Below are 14,809 nucleotides of genomic sequence, written 5' to 3' on the forward strand. Positions count from 1 at the left end.
GGCAAGAATACCATTCTAACTATGGGCATAATTGCTTTAAGTGTGTTCAAAGTTTAATGCGTGTATATATAAGATCCACTATTCTAACCCATTGACAAAATACTCAAAGAAAAAAAAGAAAACTGCTCAACAGCAAACCAACATAAAGTGAAATAACTCAGTCTGGGCCTTTTGTGTGTGTGTGTGTGTGTGTGTGTGTGGGGGGGGGGGGGGGGGGGGGCACAAAAATCAATTTACTCAATTTGTATATCATTGAGGTACTATGTTTGCCCTGCATATAATTGTCCTGCATATTATTAGAAAGAAATACTGTCATCTAGTAGTGAATGTTGATATTACAACTGAAATCTAGGTTGACCCTTTACCCTGGCATACTTGTGATTATGTACACAAAGACTCACAAATTTGCTGAGTTTTTTTATTTCTTCAACACATTTTAATATTTTCGTCTCGAGTTTGTCTCTCCTTTTTCTGCATATATGTGTGTTTGTGTTCGTCTGAGTGTGTTTTGGGAGAGGCACGCTCATAGTGGTCAAGTGTTAACGTGCCCATCCCTGAAGTAGTCTAAGAATCATAGCCATAGACTTTTTGCGTCACACACAAATGTCTTTCTATGAACATACTCACATAATTTAAAGACGTATTTATGAAGAAGTTCTGGTGGACATTTACCCAAAGACGTGGGGAGTGAGCGTGGTTGGATTCCTGTTCTGCCTGATGTTTTTTCACGTGGTTTTGTGGTGACGTTATCCCTTAGCATCAAAGAGTCAGCTTTGCGCTTTCTGGTGGTATGAGAGAAAAACTAGATGCATGACTCCAGGCCATTAAAGATACCTTCGAGGGTTAAAAAAAAGTTTTTTTCTTCTTTTTTGTAAAGCATGCCTAAAACTGGTCACACTCTTTTTTTTTGGAGCACAATCACATGTTACTATTGTTCTCCAACATCCCAGCACGGTCTGAAAATGTGATCTACTTCTTCAGTTTTGATGAAGTTATTGCGTATAAGCGTTTGAGGGCTCAAATGCTGTTGAGGTTTTTATTTGTTTGCAGAAATTGTGTTGGGCACATCAAAGACTCTGGGAAGCTAAATATAGCTGGAGTTGGCCCAATTAGTTTTCAGGAAATGTATTTGTGTCATCTTAGGTGCTGACTCGCTCAACAGAAACAGCTTCAGCCTGAGCGACGAGAGGCTCCACTCACCCACGGTGATGTCCCCAATGAGCACCACTTCATCCTCACCTTCACTGATGTCGCCAAAACGTGAGTGTGCTTTGTGTCCATATTGAATTAAGGTCTCATGGTTATTCTGAAATTCAAGGATTCAACAATGTTTTTATCATCAATACCCTCCATCCGGCAAATGAAAATGAATCAAAAGCTTTCTCTCTCGGCTATACGGTATTGGTGGAATCTTCACGACAGCCTAAATGGAGCGCTCCAACCAACGCTGCTAGCTCCCAGCTACGTTGTGCCAGACACAGCAATAATGGAGCTTGAAGCACTGGGAAACATTGGCAACACATATGTTGTATGTCAATGTCAGCATAATTCAGTCGTTTGTTAAAGCTCTGAAAGTGGCGTTGATTGGGAGTTAAGCAAATGTTGCAGTAGAAAGATTTGTCACGCTGTTATGCCTCGCCAAAATGCAGGGAACATTTTTAAAATAAAAGCGTTGTCACCATACATTCTTTGGTAAACTAAGGTTTATTTTTAAGTTGACCTTCTGCATTCCTTTGGTGTTTTACTGTCACGGAGAGCATTAACAACCTTTGCTGCAGTTGGCTTGACATTTTTTCCTGATGTGCACGTACACTATTAAGCCGGTATCCAACGTAACCAAAGCACTCAAATTACCCGAGGGTTCGTCATATTACCTTATTTCGGTAGACTTAAACCCATCAGCAGTATGATACTAGCATTTTTACAGCTGAAAAATATACATAGACTAGAGAATTACGTCACATAAAAACAAGGCTAACTTTTGCTTCCCAGTTTACTGGAATATACAAGTTTAAAAAAAATGACCCAATGCAAACCATCTGTGTTTTCTTTGTAGCCAAACTGGGCGACACCAAAGAACTGGAGGACTTTATCGCCGACCTGGACAAGACATTGGAAAGTAAGCACCAATGCAATCCAGCTGTCCCTGCGTGACGACTTTGTTACCACGCTTGAACGTTAGAAATGCTAATATGCTGCTATCCATTAAGGTGTAAAGTCTATTTTGGTTGATCTAGCTTAACTAGATCTAGTTTGTGTTTTTAAAACAATTGTATGAAGGCAAAACAATGTGATTTTATATGATTGCTGTGTGAAAAGAGGCTTTGAGGAGCAGCGTAGCATAAAGTGTGACATGACAGGCTAGCTTGGAAGCTATAGCCGGGCAGCTTTCAATCGTTTTACCGCAGGCTTGTGAATGTCACAACTTGCATTTGTGCATGAGGAATGTGCGCCCTACAAGCTAAGGAGGCGGCAAGAGGGAGTTGTCTATGTTTGCCTTGCTCAATGTTGCTCTTTCATAGCGCCTGCTGGACTTTGGACGACCGGGGCGCTAAGGGCAGGCAGGCGGCCAGGCCCTCGTTAGTGTGGGTGGGTAGCGTATGTTTACTGGGGCCACGGGTGTTTACGAGGGCAGCGCCAGTAAAATGACGTTTTTAGAAGAAGCCGGGTCGAATCAGGTCTGTCTTTTCCTGTCTGGTCTCAGGCATGTGACATGGGCGGCTCGCGGCCATCTTGGATCATAGCCATGGAAGACAGACGGAGAAGGAGTCTGGACCCCCCCCCGTCAATAAACCCGCTGCCAAGCTGCACCTGCCCCCCACGCTCCCAACAGGATTCAGTTGCTCGATGGCTCCAGGTTGTCTTGCAGTCGAGTCGGCGCTCGGATTGCTCCACGTCACCTGCCGAGTGGCACTCAAAGGACTCATTCGAACTAGCATTGCAGTTGGAACACTTGCCGGTCATGTGATTAGAAACATTTAGAAGTTGGGGGGACTGGATATTTTATCCACACTGGAATGTTATTATTATCGTAACATTATTATTGTTTTTGTTGCATATTTCAGTTCACTCCCTCTGAAAAACTATAACGGGACAGGGCTTTTTTGTGAAAAAGGAATATATTTGTAATTTTATAAAGCTTCATATTGTGAATTTATTGCTCACTATTGTGAAATATATTTTTGTACAGCATGTAAATAATTAATATTAAATGGTCTAATTAAGTTGGTTAAAAGAAAGTTTTAAAAACTGGAAGCATATGTATTTAATACATCTAATACCTGCCAGAGATTTTATTAAAAGATGATTCTTTTGATACCTTGTTGCCATTACTTTTTTTGTAAGATACAAATATGACACTATAAGAACAAACACACTCAAAACATTTTCAAATATGTTCAAACATTTTCACATACTATACGTTTGAAACTACTTGCACACAACAAATTTGTGGGCTAAAGGCTAAAACCTTTGCTTTTGTTCCCATACCACATGGTGTTGACAAGCATACCCCATAGTATTTGATTTTATTATTTTATGGAACCTGTAAGAAGCACATTTCAAAATTTTAAAACAAGTAAAATAAATTGTCAGCATATCTTGCAGTTCAATGAGGTTTATATGTTCAAAAGGAAGTAGGAAGAAGTATAAAACTCACTTAGTCAGACTCCTATTTCCCATTTACTCGGATCTTGTTAATATTGATATTGTTTCAAATCACACAGGACAACACAAGTCACACTCCTCTTATTAGATGTCAGTATTACTGTAATATCAATAAACTCAATGTCATTAATACCGTGTATATACTTTACAGTCGTATTCCTATATAAATATATACTGTACCACAGTATTTATAGATATACATACATCCACACACATATACAAATATACATGTTTCTTATTTTTTACATGTAACTTTTAAATTTTATATAAGATCTTACTCAGTTTATACATAACCTTGTGTATTTTATTTGATTAGTATGATCATTGTAGCAAATGCTTTATTTTTTGGTCAGTAAAAATCCTTATCTTTTATTCTTTTTTGCCAATTCTTGCAGCAATTTCTTCCACAAGTTGAAATACAGCCAGCGAGGTTGATGTTTTTTTTTTTCTGAAGCCATATTGTATTATCGGATAAAAATGTTTTGTTTTTTTTAGCCTTTAGCTTGCAGTAAACATTTGAAAATACTTTAAACCATATGGGAAAATATGTTTCCGTGAGTTTTCTTGTCGTCTTTTTTTTACTCCATTTTGGCAGCTCCATGCTTGTGTATAAAATACAAGACAAGGTTTTTTTCTAATATAGTAACATATGCTATGGCTTTGGCTAAACAAGGCAAGCAAAAATTAGAAATACGTCCCAGTAATTGTAAAAATAGCCACAGTAAAAAAAAATTAAAAAAAAAAGGCAATTACAAAAAAAAAGTTCAAAAAAATTATTTTTGAACAGCGCTCTTGGAGTGGACCTCGTGTACCTAATGAAGTGTCCGGTGACTTGCCACTTCCTGTGCGTGTCCTGCCACCCGTTATGTCACTTTAATGTTTGACCCAGAGTAACAGAATGCGCATAACACCATGGTGGCAGGTGGGAGTCGTGGGACGCTTAGACACACGCACAGGCATAGCATACACAAATAGATATAGAAGAATCAACCCCTCAACAACACAGGGACTTATGTAACTTGGGCGGCAACAGGGTCTATTTGCAGAGGTAGGGGGGACACGGCATGAGCAGGTGTGGCTGGAATTGAAATGTCGGACGTAACCGCCCCTCACTTGCGGTTCAAAGGGCAGGGAAATGGGGCACACCGACGTCTATATTGGCTGCAGAGTTGCAGCCAACACTTTAGACCAAAATATGAAATTTCTCTTTCATCTACAACCACTTGTTGGTCCAATGACTTCACCTTTGGTACTGAATTGACAAAAGTACCATTATACACGATTTAATTCAGTGGTTGCAATAGTACCAGGTTGAGGGGTATTCGGGACTTATTAAAAAGAAAAAAAAGAAAAAATAACAATGGTGAGAAATTAGTATAGCTTATGACACATGTGTTTATTGATATTTTATCAAGGATATTATATCTTAAACGCATTTAGCCACAAAATTAAATGAAAATGTTTTGCTGGCTCAACACTGCCCCCCCCCCCCCCCCACACACACACACACACACACACACATTCAATGTAGTACGAAACGAACATCTGAAGTCACTTGAACTGCGTTGTGTGCATTATGTAGCTGAGGTAGGACCAATCGCGATGAGTTTTTTCATCCTCAAGGTTAGCAGTGTAGTAGAGTTAGATTTTATTGTCATTCCACTTAATACAGCATAAAATGCATTAAAAAAATGGACTTGTCAGTCTGCCAAGGATTTTTTCATTTTTCATTACTGATTTAAGTGACCATGTCTTCACTCGATTAATGTTGCATGAAATGACAACATCAAGAAATGATCAAAACTTTACAATATTTACATTATATAATGTACAGTACATTTTTACATGGCATGCAAGGCAAATTGAAGAATACACAGTCAATTGGCGGAAACTTCTCTGCTCATATATAAACACAATAGTGTCACGCTTATTTACATAAAGAGTTTCCAGGAAATAACGATAAGCAACATTTTGTTAGGATTATCAGTTTGGATTACATTTCCCATGTCCGTTTTTACTAACAACATTTTAAATGACACAGCCATACGTAAGTCAATCTGCTGTTTGATTTTGTGCTGGAAGGTAACCGTGTCCATTCAACTATTCTTGAATTGTATTGTATTGTTGCTATGGGCATTTACATAAAGAAATGTCATTTGAGTTGATGATGTGCGGTTTATTTTTTGACAGCTTAACTGGGATGGGCTAGCTAGCAAGATCAGTAAACGCACATCAGAATGATATACCTATGATCTATATACTAATCCCTTACTTTTACACATTTCAATTTTAGTTTTACCCTTTTGCTTGCTGAAAAACGGAAATAGAAAGCCTTAGGAGAATATTTTTGGAGAAATCTGAAAATTAACTTAACCAACCACATGACTGAGATATTTCCCAAAAACTTTATTTGTTGACTTGCGGAACTTTTCCCCAGAGTGCGAAACATTTAAAGTCAGGGTTACAAAAAAAGAGTCTGGATTCCTGTAATAGATCAAGTACTTAAAATATGATGCTGAAATTTGAATTAAAAAAGTAATTTAACATTAAATAAAATTGTAAAATATGATGCCCATATTAGTCATTTAGTAATTTTACATGCAATGTTTAGCAATCCATTGGTAAGCACAAACCTGACACAGCGGTTTTGCAGCCCAAAACCAAACAGCCATGTGGACAGGAAAACACAAAGCAGGAAAGGCCAAGAGAGAACTTTTAGGCAACATGGCTCAGGTGGTTCTCAAGACGTTATCTCCCCAACCAAAGGTTATGGGTTTGATCCTCAACATTTATGACCATGATGAAGTGTCCTTGAGCAGAAACTCCAGTTACACTGCAACATCAGTGGTAAAATGAGAAGACAAAATTAAAATGCCTCGAGTACATGAGACAGAAGTAGTATTCTGTGAAAACCCTATAATAACTTATAGTCATGGACAGAAGCCTCAGGTGATTACTAGTAAAATGACAAGGCAGTGAAGTCAGAAGCAACAAGTATCAAAATCAGAAGCCGATTCCAGGGAAGAGAGCAAGACAGTTCTGTATGAAAGAAAAATAATCTGGCAATGAGTAAGCGAGAGCGAACCGAATATTGTCTGCCATTAAATGCTGACTTAAAGTACCTTTATGCCCAAGTGAGCAGAGTGGCTCATGATTTAGACGCGGTTGACTGGCAGAGTGGTGCAGAGGTGAGATGAATGGAGAACCACTGAGCACTTACAGGTTAAACAGAGGGGCTGATCTAGGACAGTTTGTGCCCTGAGATTGACCGACGAGCGGTCCTTTCACCCTGTCAGCAGTGATAGGCCCCTAGCTCGCCTACGACCTTGAACAGGGTGGGCAGTAATGAATATGAGCCTTCTGTCCCCGAGTACAAGCCTTGGCACTTCCTGCTTTCTGTTTGCCTGTCCCTGTGGATGTTTGCTGTTGTGCTGCCATGACACTGTAGTGTGAGTTTCCCTTTTGGGCTGGACGTGGACACATCTGCTCAGCTTACTCACGCAAGCACCACTTCAGCCTTTGGGGGCCTCTTGTCCAGATCGACAGTCTTTCCAAGTGCGTATTTGTTTCCTCTATACTCTTCCTATGGTTCTCCTATTTCTCTCAAGTCTCTGCCATTCCCACACTTCCAGTTCCGATTGTGTATACTGTACAAACCTTCGGCTGCCAAAACTAACACTGCCTACAAAACGAGAGATGTCTGCTGAATCCTGCCAAGTGGGGATGTTGTTTTAGACGCACGGACGGACCATCGGTCCCTAAACTCACTTAGAGGATGATGCCTTGTGTCAATACGGTCTCTGGGATCCGGGCCCAAGACCACATTTGTGTCAAAAGACAGCGTGAAGGGGAATCGTTCGATCATTTCCAAATTGGAAGACTTGCCTAGTAGCACTTGTGGCTTTGTGGAAGTTGAGGTCTATCCCAGCAGACTTTATGTGAAAGCACATGAGACTTCTTGCCCCATTTGGTGAGCCCTCACAATACCAGCAACCTTTTCTACTCCCGCTGACTACATACTGGAATGATTAACTGTCAATTCCTAAAGTGGAATACAATATAGTAAAAACCACTTATCCAATGGTGTTATCCAAAAACATTTCCAATTTCTATTTGTCACATTACCTAGTGCAAAATACAAAATGCACCTGGCCTGGAATAGTTTTCAATCAATCAGGCTGAATGCAAACTTGTCATTGATAAGGTATTCTTCGATGCCAAATCAGCTCCATAAATCACTGCACTAATAATGATATTTTTATTTTGGCACATGACTGTATTGCACAAGATGGAATGTATCCTGGACTGCCCACCAGTCAGTCAGTGGGTGTGAATGGGGCACTGAAATACAAGTTAGATATGTGAACCATTACCCTACGTACGTCGGGCACTTATTGCAAAATCTAACCTTTTAATTTTAAGAGCTAAGCTCTGACAAGAACAGAAATGTCCTTAGTTAGGATTCCTATAAAAGGGCTTGATGATCGCCTTTGTAATTGTATGGTTATCATGGCTACAATAAACTCGTGCCGCCAAAGTCTCCAGAGAAACAGAAGCGAATCCTCACTTGTGATTGTGAAACGTATCCTGGAAGTCGACGATATGAGTCAACTTCCCCTCATGAGATTTCGAGCTTTATGTTATATGTAGAAATATTGTCCAGATGTCCCAAATTTTGTCTCGGCCATGCAATGCTCAAGGCGGTCTCACAGGACGGGAAGACGCAACATGTCGAAGAATGCACATCTGCATCGACATAGACCCTGACAAGTGGACCATATGTGACGAATCGGGAGTGAAAGCCGGTTCCATGCTGAAAACCTTCCTCGTCTGCCAACCGCGCTCAAGTAAAATCACATCGATGAGTATGTGTCCGTGCCAGCTTCCTGTGATATGATCAGCAGACTGTGATGAGCCGCTGGACAATGTTGTGAGTTGATCACGTTTGCCTAAATTCAACAAGCAAATATATTGGAACAGGTTGTCATTTCACCCACAGGAAGGGATAGATAAACAATAGAAGAAGTTGGCCACTCTTTGCTACTTCCCCTCTCTACTAAAGAGAAATACATGAATAAAACAAAAAATTGGTAATAAATACATATAACGAGATTGAATTTGGCATCACTCCAAGTTTAGATGGAGGTGGAGGTCTTTCCATTCTTGTTTCATTCAATTTTCTTTAGGAAGCAAAAACACACCAATGTAAGGTACTGCAGTTCCCAGACAATTATAAACTTTTGACAGTGGCCTACTACAATGTGAATCATCGCTATTCCCATCTTATCTCCAAGCTGACTAACTGCCCATGTTATGATGTCTAAACAGGAAATGCATGACGTGGCAACTGCTTGATGATGACAATGATGATGATGGGGGTCTGGCTCAGCCGCGGCCGGGCGACGTTCCCGGGCTACAGGAATGAGGTCAGTGTGTCCGGAGCAGCCAGATGCTTCACACCCTCCTGGTGAGTAGACTTTGGCCTCTGGGAAGTCTAAAAAAATGTGTGTGTGTGTGTAAGTATGTGTGTGGGTGTGTCATTAATAAACATCCAAATACATTGCTTGGCTCAATGTGAACAAGTCAGCTGCAGGTGTGAAACAATTCTCAAAAAAATAAAGAAAAATAGGGGGATATTTGAAGGTTTTTCTCAGACCAAACAGAAGTGTACTCAGAAGACACTTTATTAGGAACACCTGCTCAATCACACATCCGAGACAATTCGAAGAAAAAAAGTATATAGTAAAATCAAATTGTTTTAAAATGGTAGATGAAAAGAAAAATAAAATTGTGGCTTTTTTTGTAATAACAGTATATTGATTGTGTTTTTTGAATTGTCCGTAAGAGTGAATGAGTGTGAATGGTTGTCTGTATATTGGGTTTGAGACAAGATCTTGTACAATGAGATTTTGCGAGATTAGAGCGACACCTGCCAGCATTTAGTGCAACGTCTGCCACAAATTAGCCGCTAGTGAGTACCGCTTGAGTGCACCTGAGAGCAGTCAGATTAGGTTTCAAAGGCAGTTAATACTGTAGATGTAAATAACTGTACACTTTGAGGCTGAGAACTTGACACAGTTCAATCAATCAATCAATCAAATTTTATAGCCCTGAATCACCAAAGTCTCAAAGGGCTTCACAGGTGAAAAGAGGTCATGTCGAGCCTTCTTTCGAAAAAAGAAGTCATACATCAGACATCTTTTCGGTGTAAGGTACACAATAGCATCCCCTGTCAAAGCTCCCAGAAGCGGAAGTAAAAACTCAAAAACCCCAATTTGGGGAAAATCAGAAACCTTCAGAAGGGACCACAGGTGGGAGGAGCCCCCTTCCAGGCCCACAGCTTGAAGTGGATTATGCATGTACCAAATACAGACAAAGTTACCCTTCCTACTGATCACTAATCTTTCTTTCTTTCTTTCTTTCTTTCTTTCTTTCTTTCTTTCTTTCTTTCTTTCTTTCTTTCTTTCTTTCTTTCTTTCTTTCTTTCTTTCTTTCTTTCTTTCTTTCTTTCTTTCTTTCTTTCTTTCTTTCTTTCTTTCTTGCTTTCTTTCTTTCTTTCTTTCTTGCTTTCTTTCTTTCTTCAACCTTTGTTCATGTAAGGCTGTAGAGAACAGATTCTCTTTAGACATGTTAGACTGGTAAATGTGTCCTACAATTAACCAGCAAATAAGGACTTGCCTGAAAATTTATGGATTCATGGGGACAAGACATAATCAGTGAATTGTAGAACATTTTGTGGGCGTATATTGCTTCAGACTCATTGAGCGTTTTCATTGTTATATTAAACAAATAGAGGACCAAAATTGTGAGTACGCGTACACACCTATAATATGCCAGTATGCTCCTTTAACCATTAACTATTAACACACAATGACTCAATTACTGTTTAGATTGTGATTATATATTATTTTTTTAAACATTACTCAGAGAAACACAAAAGAAGAAACATGCAGTTAGTTGAATGCTGCTCAGCTTTATTCAAAACGCAAAAACAACTGTTACTGAAACTTGCTATAGATTACCTATGAAACTAAAAAAAAAAGAGGTTTATAAATGAAGTTTAAAACCATAAAAGACAAATCAGAATATCAACAATAAACAAAGGTAATGATCCTTCAACATGTTTGCTTCTCAATTAAGTTCAGAGGATGTAATTAATGCCTTCTTGGCTTACCTTTTCTCGCTAGAGGAACGACAACTAAACTGGAAAGGGAGCACGATGTGGCACACAAAAGATAGCATTGAATCGTGAGTATTGATTGTGACACTCATGTGTGAAAGATGTCAATTTAATTATGTCCAATCATGACTATCAATAACGGTAATAAATCATGTTTGCAATGAACTCTTGAGGGACATACGTACATAAATCACCTTTAATATCCTAAATAATGCATTCTGGTACAACAAAAAATCAATACCGTGACCAGGGCACTTGAAGTACATTTGTGTTTTGCAACTTGCTTTGTCACTGATGCATACAGCTGAATAATTTTATTGACTGGTTATACGTTAAAGAATGAGTTGCACTCTTGTAGCATCATTGCCTATGAAAAAAACGTACGAATCGGACCGATTGAATCACAAGTTTAAAAATGAACACAAATGTCCTTGTTGGAATGCAGACACTAACCCTAGTGTGACTGAAAAAAAAATCCGTTTGGGGTGTGTCTGCCACACTGCATTGAGGTCATCTCATGCACCGCCAGCCTCACATACACAATGAATGGGTTGGGCCATTCACAGCACTGCTACTACTCTGAGTAGGGCAGATCTTGTTTGATCTCGGAAAAGGTCATTACATTTCTAGACTAAACACATAAGCCAGTAACAAATAACATATTGACTTGGAGTAGTTGCTTATCTTTGTCAGGTCTTTTGAAATTTATGTTGTGGTGGCGGGAGGAAGAGGGTCAAGTGAATTTGTGCAACATTGTGGCTTATTCTTAAAGTTTTTAAACTGTGGCTTGCTTGAACTTCAGCTGAACCGTTACAGACAGTTTGTAAATGAACACTAAAGGCGGAAGAAAATGTGCCGAGACTTGCAAAAAAATGTATACCTGTAGATTAAGCAGCAAATACAAATGATTACTTTGAAATGACAGTTTAATAAGTGATGAAAAGGAGGCAAAAAAAAATTACTGGCCTTAGGGTAAAACGTTTTTGATTGGCAGATTGCAGAACCAACAGTGCATATATGTTTATGTGTGTGTTGAAGTGAAAGTCATGAAACAATGATTTGACTGTTTAACCTCCTTCCTCCCTGCTGTCCATTCCTGCCCTGATTTACATCATTTCAAGTATGTCAGTTTTATTGGTCCAATTGGTCCTTAAATACCGTTTCTACTAGCTCCAAGCTAAATTCCACAAACAAAGACGAAGACGAGGATTTTTTTTTCTTCTTGCTATTCAACAAGATTTCATCATTGCCGATGCAACTTTCTTTTTGCAAATTTCTGGATAATCTCATAAAAATGGATTTAGCTATCATTTCAGGCACACAGAATGATTTTCACTGAATTAAAATGTCAATGACTGAATTAAAATGTGTATGACTTATGCTCAGCAAGCCAAGGCTAATGCAATGCTTTGAGGTGAGCAGCAGCAATGTAATATGTGCAGAATTTCAACCTGTCAATCTCGTTTTCAGCTATTACAGATATACCAAATTCTTAATAATAAATGATATACTGTATTAGGGTACAAAAATATTTAGAAATACTGTATGTGAATTTTAAGAAAATATTTTGCCTGTATTACAGTATTTATTTTCTGATGCAGTCAAATTTGTCTTACATCATGCAATCATAATAAATCTTTTAATACACAGTGGGCCCCTGTGTTACAAGAATAATCCGTTCCGCGGTTGGGGTCATAAAGCAAATTCGCCGTATGACGGGCAATCCAAACTTATGTTAAATAGCTAATGCGTTTAGAACCCTAGGTAAAAACATCAAAATTGTACATACATATTAAAAATTGGTGCCAAAATAGTATAGTAAGTGCTACATATATATAGTATATATATATATACAATCAGAAAACAACATAAATAAACGTTAATACAGTTTTGTAACCACTCACAATCAAGCAAAGCTTTACCGTGCCACCGTTTTGAAACGAGTGAGGCCGACCAATAGCAGCCCACCATCTCAGTGAGGAGACACCAACCAATAGCAGAATTGTAGTGACGTGTTGCTGGCGACGGCAACTGAAAATCAGTGTAACTACCTAAAAATGCCTGCAAATGGAGACGAAACAACACAAATACAGCCAAGCCCCTAGGGTCATGACAGTTGGAAAACGGGAAAATGTCATTAAGAGGGGGTGAAAAAACTCAGTATTCCACATCAAATCATGAAAATAACATAAATCAGGGACGTTGGGGGTCCACTGTATATATATAATTTTTAGGATTTAATATTCAGTATTGTCTGGTGTTCAAATGGATTTTCAGGGATGTTTTGTTGAGCTTGAGTATCTAAAAATATATTTAAATAAAGAGTAAATGACAAGTAAAAATAATGAAAAGAAATAAAAATTGAGTTGCAACAACAACAACAAAAAACCTCCGAGAGTTAAGGCAACAGTCAGCTGGAGTGAGAAAATGTGAACACTCACTAAGCTGGCGGGAAAAAGGAAGCAGCATTCATCCAGAGAGGTATTTCCTGTCTGTTGAAGCAATTAGTTCCAAATAGGAGATTAATAATGATCTATTATTTACTGTATATTTTTTAAAATGCAGACCAATCTACAAGCAGCGACTTTGAAATTAATCTTGGGAAGTTCGTAGCATGAATTTTGTCCTTGAAGACGCCTTTTCACTCTCGGCTTCAATTACCTGGCATAAATGGAGGAAGCAGTCAGGTCAGCCAAACTTCTGGCCGTTGCCATCATGCTTTGAGACTTTTTTGTGGGAATGTGGTCAAACTACGTTGGAAAACCACTTAAAAACATCCAGACAGCACTCTCGTCATTCGTCATCATTAAGGCCATTAGAGACTCTCGCTTCAGGGCGGCAGGGTTAATGTATGTAAACCCACCCACCTTTGTTTGTGCTTTGGAGAAAACGGGGGTCCTTAAATGAATCCTCATTGTCTTTTGGGGAAAGATGTTCAACTATCTGTGGCATCTGTGGTCTGAGAATGAGACATAACAAGATGGTTCAGGTTGCCAGTTTGGTGCGACATAGTGGTGGTCTTGTGTGTGTGTCTGCGTGTGTGTGTGTGTGTGGGGGGGGGGGGGGGGGGGGGGGGTCTGCCACATGCGTCAAGCACAGCATTCGTCAATTAGACATTGGGACATCACAGTATGGTAATAGGGAAACAAAAGTTTTGCTGATTGTTGCCCCCTGTTGTCATGGCATCCAGACCAGATGCATACAGTCAGCGAGTAAGCCAAGTTTCCCAGTGCAAAGAGCTGATTTTTGGATGGGATTTTTTTTTTTCTCACAAGTACGCAACTAAAATCTAACCACGTACAATAAGGTGAAACACAGTAGCAAGCTGTGCTTTATAGCAACCACTGCCATTATGAAAAACGTCATAGAACAACATCAGCCAGAACTACAGTAGTGATCATAAAATCCTTGAGCAGATGGCAACAATGAACTCTTGGCTTTTCTTTTTTTGAAGGTATTTCTAACCAGGGCACAATTTGAATGGCTGCATGTAGAGATTCCTAAATGAAACGCGTTTGTGAAGCTAATTGAGAAAGGCCAGACTGTTTTTTGGCTAAGCATGTCAGGGAAGGGTGAGCAATTACACACAAAAAGGTGAGAGATCGTAACTGCACTAGCACTATCGATTAATGTGCATTGTCCTAAAAATGAATAAATTTGTGCTTTCAAGGGATTCAAAATAGATTCGTGACTTAAAATATGTTATTAATTTATGGAATTACTGTAATTCCCCAAATATAGGACACACTTGTATATTGGATGCACCCTTTATTTGGGGGTCAAATTTAGGTATTTTCTGTGTTGTGTATAGCAGGGATCCCAGCAATTGGGGACCTCTTGACACACCAACAGTTTGCCAACACTGTAGCAAAACATAATGAATATAATTATTGTAAATTCTTCGTATCCATTTTGTTGTTTTTTTCCTTTTTTTTGGGGGGGGGGGGGGGGGGGGGAATTTAC

General features: G+C 39.1%; 1 protein-coding gene across 1 annotated transcript in view; it reads left to right on the top strand.

The window, feature by feature from the left end:
- The window catches only part of LOC148424061 (regulator of cell cycle RGCC-like), a 4,765-nt gene extending 1,447 nt beyond the window's left edge, over positions 1 to 3,318 (top strand). The window contains exons 3-5 of the mRNA XM_088416135.1: positions 1,144 to 1,260; positions 2,057 to 2,119; positions 2,705 to 3,318. Of these exons, the coding sequence (XP_088272261.1) occupies positions 1,144 to 1,260; positions 2,057 to 2,119; positions 2,705 to 2,712 (188 nt within the window). The 3' untranslated portion in view covers positions 2,713 to 3,318. The remainder of the gene's footprint in view (positions 1 to 1,143; positions 1,261 to 2,056; positions 2,120 to 2,704) is intronic.
- Positions 3,319 to 14,809: the final 11,491 nt, after the last annotated feature.

Source organism: Hippichthys cyanospilos, chromosome 5 (assembly GCF_059441005.1).
Source record: "Hippichthys cyanospilos isolate Australia breed blue-spotted pipefish chromosome 5, RoL_Hcya_1.0, whole genome shotgun sequence".
NCBI lineage: Eukaryota > Metazoa > Chordata > Actinopteri > Syngnathiformes > Syngnathidae > Hippichthys > Hippichthys cyanospilos.